This window comes from Gossypium arboreum, chromosome 1, assembly GCF_025698485.1.
Source record: "Gossypium arboreum isolate Shixiya-1 chromosome 1, ASM2569848v2, whole genome shotgun sequence".
Classification (NCBI taxonomy): domain Eukaryota; kingdom Viridiplantae; phylum Streptophyta; class Magnoliopsida; order Malvales; family Malvaceae; genus Gossypium; species Gossypium arboreum.
The window spans coordinates 111,100,654-111,111,812 of NC_069070.1; the positions used below are offsets into that span (position 1 = coordinate 111,100,654).

At 32.3% G+C, this 11,159-nt stretch overlaps 1 protein-coding gene, 1 long non-coding RNA gene and 1 pseudogene across 2 annotated transcripts; 1 reads left to right on the forward strand and 2 right to left on the reverse strand.

Annotated features, from left to right (window-relative positions):
- Nucleotides 1-279: 279 nt before the first annotated feature.
- Nucleotides 280-868, reverse strand: LOC108481395 (uncharacterized). Its single transcript, XR_008277319.1, has 2 exons — nt 738-868; nt 280-654 (listed from the first exon to the last, which is right to left on the reverse strand). It is a non-coding gene; the product is annotated as an uncharacterized LOC108481395 (long non-coding RNA).
- A 61-nt stretch (nt 869-929) lies between these two features.
- Nucleotides 930-2,112, reverse strand: LOC128279300 (F-box/LRR-repeat protein At3g59200-like). The gene has a single exon (XM_053019054.1). It carries the CDS (start codon nt 1,830-1,832, stop codon nt 930-932), a length of 903 nt encoding a protein of 300 aa, XP_052875014.1. The 5' UTR covers nt 1,833-2,112.
- Nucleotides 2,113-2,514: 402 nt separating this feature from the next.
- On the forward strand, nt 2,515-8,047 carry LOC108480512 (uncharacterized; annotated as a pseudogene).
- The last annotated feature ends 3,112 nt before the right edge of the window (nt 8,048-11,159 follow it).

The following is an 11,159-nucleotide window of genomic DNA, read 5'->3' on the forward strand; positions in this document are numbered from 1 at the left end:
CGCTTCAAGCTTATTACGACGAGGACAATGACCCTACATTTCGAGGGCGGTGACTATATTGTAGATGGAACACATATGCACTACTTTGCCGAGGATGGGTATTTTTGTGTGGCATTGTGTAAAGCATCAACAACTATACTAGGAGCATGGCAGCAACAAAACATGCGCATCATTTACGATATGAACGGTCCTGGACTCCAATGGGTTACCGAGAAATGTGGCAACGATCATTTTCCATGATCGAATTCTAGTTAATGTAGGGCTTGTATAACATAAATCTATCTCAATAAATTTGCTTTTGCAAACTTCGATTTGGCATTTGATCATGAAAGTATTAAACTACATTCCCTTGCACTAGAATTAAGACTTGAAAATGTTTCCAAGGAAATACAAAGGATATCAAACAACCAAGATGCAGCATTGCTTTGATTTACTTGGAGAAGCCATCAACTGTTGGTAGATTCTCGATTTTTGTTCTTCTGAAAGAAATGGTACTGTAGGTATGATCAACTTCATTACTACTGTTGCGTTCTCTAGGAAATACTTTGCCTTTCCAATACAATCTTTGTTAGTCATAAACCCTGAAATTTCAATCACCTTGAGTTGATACAATATACAGTGAGGCACTTTTTCTGGGAGATTGGTGAGAGCTTCCTAAATACCAGACCAAAGAATGGGACTCAATAAGAGTTTGCAACTTATTCAAATAACAACTTCAAAAGTAAAATTTATAATACCTGATAAAAGAAAAGTGATTGTAGTCTACTCGAATCTGTCAGTAAATTTGCAACTCCCCTTTCAAAATTGTGATAATCACAATACAACTTCAGATGGAGCAACTTGGGAAAAATTGGAAGAGGTTCACAGCATTTAAGAAGCTAACATAATGAGATATATTGCAGTGTTAGAAGACATCAAGGACCTAAAACTTAGGTACTTTGTGATAGCGAAGTTATCAAGAAACAAACCTTGAGAGAAGAAGATGATAGAACAAGTATATTAACATTAGAGATTCCTTCAAAAAATGCTGTTGCTTTAGTTTGATGACTGTCAAATCTGATGTCTAGAAAAGCAATATCGGCTCTGATAAGAGACTGCAGATTCTTGAGTGAATACTCTCTTGCAACACAGTAAGTGTCATTGAAGTAGGCTAGAGCTGGGGTATCAATCACTAGGGAACCATAAAGTACAGACCGAATTATTTCCAATACCTTGAGCGAATTGTGGGAAATATTACACTTCTTGGTGCTGCAATTACAAATGATCAGTTCTACAAGACTAATGCAACTGGAGACAAGGCTTTCAACTGAATCATCATTCGGAAACATGATTGATTTGAGATGAAGAATCTTTAGATTGGGTAAACAAACATCCTTTGGAACATTCAAAACAAGATTAGTCTCCAGTTTCAAGGTTATCAATGTGGTGCAAGTAAACAAAACACCAGGCAAAGTGAAGTTGTCAAGAGAGATGCTTAAACCAAGATGCTTAACCCCACGCCAAATTGCAGCAGATATCCAGCCGTAAACACGATCCGAGTCAACCCTTTTCCCGCACCTGAGACGGAATGCATTGATGTTTGCCGTATTATGGAAAAACAGCACTCTGTCGACGAAACACATGAAACTTTTAATGGTGGAAATTTTAAGCATTTGGCTGCTTTCGTCCAATTCAAAGTCAAGATTAGAAACTAAAGCAAAAAGATATCTCCACTTGGAAGATGGAATGGAGGTTGCAACAGCTTCTTTTGTAGAAAGAAAAGAGAGAATATAACCAAGAATTGAATCGGGTAAATTGCTAATCCTGTCTACATTCTCCATTTTCACTTGCATAGCAATTGGAAAGCCCTCAAGAAGTGGAATAAGGAATAATCTCAGAACCTTGAAACGTTGCCAATCCTACAAGATTTTCTTTCTTTTACCTTTAAGATGAAGAATTTTTTTTCTCGAAGAAGCAGTAGCGGAAGAAAAGCAAGAAGGCGGAATAATGAGAAAGAAGATGAAGTCACAGCATTGAATCACAGTGGTTCTGAAATTGGTATGGAGTGCTTACATCTGCGTAATTTGGAGGGAGCGCAGTAACTGGCAATTCAAAGGAGTCAATGAATTCATCAAGTATATAAAAGATAATGTATAGTCGATGTTTTCTAAACTCCACCTGATATCCAACCAGTCGGGCTATCTGTTAGTCAATGTCATCACTATAATTGATCCCATTAAAAAATTATTAAAAAAATTTAATCCAACTTTAAATATTATTACTAATGTAAATGTGAATTTGAGTATACGGATTTATTCGGTTGTTTTTTATTTTTCATCAATTAAAAAGTTTTAACTGTTTAAATATGCATTGAACCTATATCTTCCTACATTTGACAATTATTTCGTATTAATTAAGTTAAAACTTACTGAGCGAGGATATGGTATATATAATAGTAAAACTTTCCAAAAGAAAAAAATGAAATTAGCAGTTTTAAAAAATAATAAAAGTGAAAATAAAGGGAGCATTCGGTAATTAATAAAATATAAAACGCATCGTTTCGAACGCTTTCGTCGCCTCGAGGAAAAAACCGTCGCAGGAACTTTTCGTTCTCGGAAAGAACGGAAAAAGAAAGGAAAATGAGCGATCGAGAACGAGATTGGGACTTCTATCTTCGAACCGTATCGAACAGTGCAAGAGACTCGAGTTTCGCTAACGATCCAGCCTCCGATCCTTCTCTTCTTCACGCCGTCAAGAAACTCTGCGATTTCTGTAGACAAGAAGAGAAATACTCTGAGGATTTGGTCGCTAGGGTTTATCCTCATATCAACAAGCTCTTCCAACGCTCTATTGCTTCCCTCTCTCAACCTACCTCTCCCAACGGAATTCTCTTACTGGTTTGGGTTTTCTTCTATTTGCCTGATTTTTTATTTGATTTTTAGAAAATTTTAGAACTACTTGAATGTTTTGTGTGCAATTTTGTCTAAACGTCATTTACTATTTCAATCATGTACTGAATTTTGATTTGTTAGTGACTTAGTTTATACTGATGTATGTGTGTAGTAGTTTCTCGTTTGATTGCTGTTTTCCCCATTCGGAAATGGGCAATTTTTGATATGTAATATCTTCTTAAGATAATTTCCAATTGGGAAAGTAAAATATTGAAATTTTTTTTTTTTTTAAAATGGCTACTTTTCTAAAGTTTAAGTCATCAAAGGCCGCAAAAGGTTCTGCATTGTGTAAAGGCTGGTTTGAGATATGAGGGAAAAGATTGTATGGATCAAAATTCAAATATCACTTCATTGATTAGATGGCCCTAGTTAAAGTGTTTGTATATTACAGCATTGTAGTTTAGCTGTATTGTTTATAACTTTCTTCATCTTTGTTCTTTTGGATTTATTGAATAGGTCATTCTTCAATTTTTCCTTGATTTTGGAGAGGTGGTTCTCCATGATGCTGACCCTAGTCTGAGGACATTTTTCCGTTCATGTTTGAGCCGGTAATGATACAGAGTATTTGGACAAACGTTAGATGATGAAGACTTTATATTGTTTTTCTTATTTGTTTCTAAAGATAAGTTTTGAGCTACTATGTTTATTTGATTTGTTTTATTACTTTGAAAAGATATTTCTCTTCATAAATATAAATAAAGAACTTGATTGGATAAAAATGAAGCATAATGACATATTTGCAGCGTGCATTTTTTGAATTTAAGCGCCATCCTGTAGATGTATAATTAGTTAATCTGTTTGCTACGACGCTAATCTACATGACGTTTTTTTTTTTCTTCGCATTCACTTTATCTTGCCTATTCTCTTATGTCAGCATGCTTTTTATGAATTTAAACATTCTGTTTTCCTTAAACTTTATGCTTAGCACTGTTCTTATGTTGATTACAGTGAGTTCGCAGATCCTGTTGTTGCAGCTGCAACTCTTGATTTTCTAAATGTAAACAAGAACAAACTTCTTTTTTCTTTCCCCAACTTACTACCTCAGGTATGATCAATGAATTAGGATTCTTAGCAGATTCTTTTGATAAACATAATGCATTTTAAGGTATTAAAGATTCTTGATATCTTAAGAATTTGCATTGCTTTTTGGAGCATGTTGATAAATTTATGAAATTGATGCTATTACTGTCATATGGCTTTAGACGTGTATAACATATTTGTTGGTAAATAAAAGATTGGAAGATACAGAACCTAAAGAATAGAAAATTTAAATTTATGTACTATGCAGTACGCATATATGTAATTTTGTCCCAAAAACAATTTTGACTCTGCTGCACTGAATGAAAATTGAGAACCCTCTATATACTTTGTTCCTTCCAAGTATGAGTTAATACATTTTCGTTTGATCATTAACAAATCATTTAACGGTGAAGTTAAAACATCTAAATATGCTTGTTCTGTCAAACTACCATTTTTGAGTAATCCTGTTGGAGTTGCTTTATGTTTTGAAGCTCAAAGGTGCCACGTTTATCAGCAATTCATTCCCTCTGTGATTTTACTTGTTATAGCTCATCTTCCCTTTGCCAATTATGTATTTTTCTTCTAAATTGAAGCCTTCTAATTAAACAGTGGACTAAATATGGAATCAAGTAATTATCCCTTTTCATCTCTTACTAATACTCCTTATTTCTTTGTAGTTTTTCCCTTTGCTTCTGAAGCTGATTGCATGGAACGGAGAAAAGTAAGTTCTCCTATCTAAGGTTGTTTCCATTTCAGCGGACTTAGTCTTATGAGTGTTCAGTATGTGGTATATTACCTGAATGGCAATAGCTTGTTTTCTCTATGTTCTTGTCTCCACTTCTGGAGAACCTTTATCAGTAATAAACAGGCTAAACTGATACTAAATCCATGTGATGTGGTTTACAGAATAAGCAGTTAAACATACAGTACTCATAAATGGTTTGTTTTAAAGTGCTATTGAGGATCATCATGTGTGGTTTGCAGATTAGAAAAGGCATTTCTCAAGGTTTTTCCAGGATTGGTATCACCTGGATCATTTCTCCCCCTATTTCCATCTTTAGTAGATTTGCCAAGTGAGTTTATTGTCTGGGCTTCTCAATTGACTGTATTGTCCTCTTGTCTGCACTTATTTCATACACCTTTTCACCTCATTTTGCATTTTAAAACTTCATTTGCATTCATTCTAAGCGCTCTTTAACATAAATAGATTGATGGATGGTTGATATGATAATTTTTATTCCCTTTTCTTTGTTATGTGTTCTATGTGCATTCATCTGGTTTGTTGAATGATGAAGTGAATTTTTCTTATTTCATCGTAAACTAATTATGCTTTCTGACTTTCATTTGTCTACATTAGTCTTGGTTGTCGTATTGGAAAAAGTAGAACGAAGCTCAGGGTCACTAATAGGAAGAGTATAACTTCTATCCAGAAGAGTGCGGCCCCTAAGGTTATATGTGGGACTTTATAAATTGTATATTTTAAGTAAAAACTCCTTAGTAGAGCAAATGGTAAATCCCCCTTATATGATACGGGTCCTACTTGTACTCATGGACGAAGCCTATTGGGTTCTACCATTAGAGATGGAAGAGGAAACTCTGGGTCCGAGGAAAGCGGTACGATTGATGTTGCTGATCCTGTGTTTCTAGAACTTCTTAAGGATGAGAATGATGGCCTTGCTGTATGGTCTTCTATTGATAAATATCCATTTACAATTAGATGAAAGCAATTACAAACATAGTATTACTAGACGAAAGTATAGTTGTCTAACCATTACAGGCTTTTTTAATTAGGAATTTGTTTCTGAGTGCTCTTGTAGAGTGCTTTGCTTTTTAATTTTTAGATTGTTCATTTTCTCTATATCAAGTATTTTGAATTTCTATTAATGCAAGTAAAAGCAACGCTTTGCATTTCTAAATTAAGGCTAGCTTACTTTAATATTGTACGCTCTTCCAATAGTACAATATCATATTTTTTGAGCTATGAATTGTGTATATAACTAGGCTAACCTGGTTTTTGTTTTTTTTGTAACTAATATCCTTTTTTTTTTTTTTTTTTTTTCTGTAGATTGAAATAAGTCGACACTTGACAGAAGATTGATTGTTTCAGGAACGCCATTGGACTTCTCCTGGGGTTGCTGCAGTACTACAAGCTGCAACAAATAGCCCTCAGTCTGATAGATTAAAGCAGTTACTCAATATCACACCTCGGCTTCTTCATATATATGTATTTTACTGTTGCTTTGCGCGATGCAAATAACTGTCTGTTTTATGTTTTTTTTTTTTTTTAAATCCATTTGATATCCTTTTTAGTGCTTTTATAACTCTATCCGCAGTATGTAGCTTAAGTGTCGATGCTCATTGCTTGTATCTTAATTTGTGTTCTTGCCTCTCTTTTGCAGCATTAATCTGTGCATTAATTCCCATTTTGATGGCTAGAAATTCTACATTATTTCCTGACAAGAACCATATGTATGAGGTTTGTATACATTTTCGAAATATTAGTTCTGTTATTGTATTTCTTGTGGGGCTACCCCTCTAGATACATTAATTATTTGGGTCCATACTAAAGTGCTTATGTTAGGTAAGTGAAATAGTTTTGTATGGATTCAAAGCTTTTCTTGTAAATGTCCATGTAATAGGACATCAATTTAGATGCTGAGATTGGAATGGCTTGTATTTCTGAGAAGCTGTATTTGTGCAGGTTGGCAGAAGGCTCCTAGAATTCATGCTTGCTTCGTTTCAGCGTTCTCCGGATTTTATTGCACTTTTGAAGGTATTATTCACTCAAGTTTCTCCATATATTTTGGTTTTCCAACTTGTATTAAGCATCTACATTAATTGTTACTGAAATTGATGTTTAAAGGATTGCAATTCTTCTGTCCTTTATTTTGTATAAGTTATGGTCCATTTAACCTTCTGCCGAAGCCTATTGTTGACAGACTCGGGTAAGCATATGACAGCCCAGAAAAGGTCAATAATTACATCCTGTGTTTCGCTTTTTATGCATTAGGGATCTGACTTCATATGTCTTTGCTTCCTTAAATAGACAGAATTGGCGTTACAATTGTGTTGGGCTGTTGGAGAGCATGGTGGGGGTGGTGGGTCGCACAAAGATGCAGCTAGGGAACTTTTTGAAAGTCTAGAGCTACTTTTGTATGAAAACCTTTCATCTAGGTAATATTTTCGTTTTCTCAAACAAATTTTCTTTCTAATGTTGGTTGTTATATGCTGACTTTAATCTCGGTTTCGGAAGTCGTCTAGGTCTGAGGCAGGAGTCTGTCAACTCTGACAGCAGGAACTTCAGAAAGTCGTCACAGTCGAGGCTTCTGTGTTTTGTTATCACAGCTATTGCAAAGCTTGCTGCATATCACCACTAACCATTGCCGAGGGCACGTGTAGCCTTGGGCAAGGTTGTCTGAATCCAATTTTGGACATTTACTTTGGTCAAATAGTTGTAAAGACGGGAATGAATTTTCTAACTTAATAATGTTTCTTTTCCCTAACAATTCTTATTCAGGTTGCTCGATCTCAAATATCAGATTCAAGGGTTTGAAGGCGAACTCGTGATTATTTGGGATTAATGGATGACCCGGCTATCTGTCTGTCTGTCTTGGGACCTTCCAGGCCTTCACATGGGACCCCACACGATCCAAGCACCGTCAACTGGAATGATGGAGGCAAAAAAATGATTGCGCATATTCCATTTTACATTCTTGGTGAGCAGGAAGGTAAGAGACCATGCCACTTACCCTCCCCCTTGCGTACTACTTTCTTCTGCTTTTGAACAGATGAAAACAACAGGGTTCGGCTCCCTTCCATTACAATCTTCGAGTAACTTTATTGTTTCAGACGCAGGTCCACCCTTCCATGATTTTTCGTTTACAGATATTCTTCCGAGAAGAAGATAGCAATGACCTTATCCTATACAAAGGCATCTCTGGAGTCCCTAATTTTATTGGAGTTTCTAGTTTTTAGATTCACCTCGTAAGTTCTTTTGATTATGGATTTTACTGTTAGCACATTATGGTGCATTCAACTGATGATGATGTATCATAGAATCATAGAACATAAATGGTGTAACTCCACTTCCAGGTTGAACTCTTTGTGTACAAGGAGAAAAGCAGTGATAAAAAATCTGACTTGCTTCACTTTTTTTATTTTCTTTTTAGTTTCACATTATTAACTTCAATTTTTGGAGTTGATAGTGCCTCTTTTATTCCTTTTCAATATATTTATTTACCTAATAAATACAAAAGAAAAAATTGAAGAAAAAAGAAGATAGAATCATCTATAAATGTTTAATAAAACTAAAAAAAATAGTTGAATTTACCTAATAATCTATCAATTGAACCTAATAATCTAACTATTGAAATAATTAGGCTTTTAACTTTTGATTTTCTTTTCAAAATGATAATTATTTTAGTCATCATCAAATAAACTTCATAATGTAGGGTCTTTTAATTCTGTTTTCATTTGTATTGAAATATACGTGTTTGATTTTCTTTTCAAAATGATATTGGTCATCTTCATATAGACTTTACATTTTAGGGTATTTTTGAACTCTAAAGAAATTTGGGTTTCGTTTTCTTTTTATTTTCTCTGAAAAATGTGATTAACATGAACCTTATATTTTATGTTTTATAACAAAGTATAAAATAAAAATAAATAAAACAAAGAAATGAAAATTTACCACTGAATTCATTTCAAGAGTAGAATTTGTCCTAAACTGGTTATAATTAACCTCAATGTCATACCCAAGAGCTTCTTTGTAATCCTACCATACGGCTAACTACCAAAAGTAAAGAAGAAGAAAAAATTAAACTCTTGCCAAATCCATTTTTAAAAGAAAAATCCTTGGGAAAAATTAAGATTAAGTAGGAAACACTTACACTTCTTTCCCAGCTATAACTATATATTGAATATTCTTCAAATAACCATTGTTGAACACTTCCAAAATGTTATTTTGCTGGATACCATCACTCATGTTTTCAACATTTCAACCTATATTGGCCATCTAAAAAAAGAGATTTTTTTAGTTTAATTTACCTTTAAGTTTATCTATCTTTCTATCTATGTATAAATTTTATGTTTTTTTTTCTGAATCAACATCAATCAAAATGATAAAAAAAAACCTTTGAAAAATACAAAATAAAAATTTGAAGAAAAAAGATATAATCATCTATAAATGTTTAATAAAACTAAAAAAGTTTAATTTACATAATAATCTATCTGTTACCATACCTTAAACAAAAAAGTGATGAATAGATATGTCTTCTTTCTCATGAATAAAACATAATATTTATCTTCTTTTTCAGGAGTACAACACTGAGTTTATATATATATTTGAGAGGAAAAGTAAATGGTGAGTAAGAAACGAGTCTTAAAAAAAGAGTATTGAAAACTAATGAGGATCATGACACTTCTTTAAAATATGATTAGTTAAATGATTTAATGGACAGTTCATGAAAGTCGTGTGTTTTTTGTGTTTTTGCTTTCTGTTCTCGGTTAATCTTTTTTTTAGGTGAAACATAAAATTTATCTTCTTTCTCAAGATTACAAAACTGAGTTTATATATATTTGAGAGGAAAAATAAATGTTGAGTACGAAAAGAGGTTATGAAAAGAATGTTGAAAACCGTTGAGGGTATTTGCTGATGTGGCATTTCTTTAAAATAGGATTGGTTAAAGGATTTAATGGTTAATTCATGAAAATGTGTTTTTTTTTTTTTTACTTTCTGTTTTCTGTTGTTCCATTTTTTTGGTGAAACAGAATTTAAATTATTAAACCCTATTTTTATACTTTTTCCTTTCTTTTATATTAAATGTTTTTTCACATTAGTTTAATTAAGATTTTTAAATTTTATCTTTCGTTAAATTCTTTTCCCTGAATCAACATCAATCAAAATGATAAAAAAAAACCTAATAATCTCTCTATTTCAACTTTCTTATTTTCTTTACTGAAATGATAATTATTTTGGTTATCATAAAATAAACTTCAAAATGTTTTCATTATGTATTGAAATAAACATGTTTGATTTTCGTTTCAAAATAGACTTTAAATTCGGGGTTTTATGTACTCTAAAGAAATTTGGGTTTCTTTTTCTTTTTTTCATTTTAGAAAGTGATTAACATAAAACTCTATGTTTAGCAAATTAAATTAGATTAAACTTATGGAAACTAAAACATTTTCTAACATAGTATCAAAAAAATGAACAAAATAAAGAAATTGAAAAAAATACCATTGGATTCATTTCAAGAGGAGGATTAGCCCCAAGCTGGTTATAATTAATCTCAATTTCATACTCAGGAGCTTCTTGTAATCCCACCATAGGACTAATTGCCAAAAGAAAAGAAGAAGAAAAAATTAAATGCTTGCCAAATCCATTTTTGAAAGAAAAATCCCTGGGGAAAATTAAAAATAATTAAGAAACACTTACACTTCATCCTCTGCTACAACTATATTTTGAATATTCTCAAAATAACCATTGTTGAACACTATAAGTTTATCTATCTTTCTATCTATCTATAAAATTTTAAATTCTTTATTCCTTGAATCAACATCAATCAAAATGATAGAAAGACCTTGGAAAAATATAAAATAAAAATTTGAAGAAAAAAAGATAGAATCATCTATACATCTTTCATAAAACTAAAAAATAGTTTAATTTACCTAATAATCTATCTATTGAAATAATTAGGCTTCAACTTTTTATTTTCTTTTCAAAATGATAATTATTTTAGTCATCATCAAATAAACTTCAAAATGTAGGGTTTTTAATTTGTTTTCATTTGTATTGAAATAAACAGGTTTGATTTTCTTTTCAAAATGATAGTGCTCATCTTCAAATAAACTTTAAATTCTGGTTTTTTTTTCTACTCTCAAGAAATCTGGGTTTCTTTTTTTTTTCTGAAAAAAAAGTGATTAACATGAATCTTACATAGCATCATAGACTTGCTTTAGGAATGACTAGAAATATTTTATATTTAACAAATTAGATCAGATTAAATTTATAATAAAGTATAAAAAAATGAACGAAACAAATAGATTTATTTTAGGAGGAGGATTTGCCCCAAACTGGTTATAGTTAACCTCAATGTCATACCCAGGAGCTTCTTGTAATCCCACAATAGGACTAATTGCCAAAAGAAAAGAAGAATGAAAAAATTAAACTCTTGCCAAATCCATTTTTGAAAGAAAAATCCCTAGGGA

What these genes read in the sequence shown, in the direction of transcription:
- LOC128279300 (XM_053019054.1), bottom strand. Translation starts at nt 1,832, where the DNA reads ATGCAAGTGAAAATGGAGAATGTAGACAGGATTAGCAATTTACCCGAT.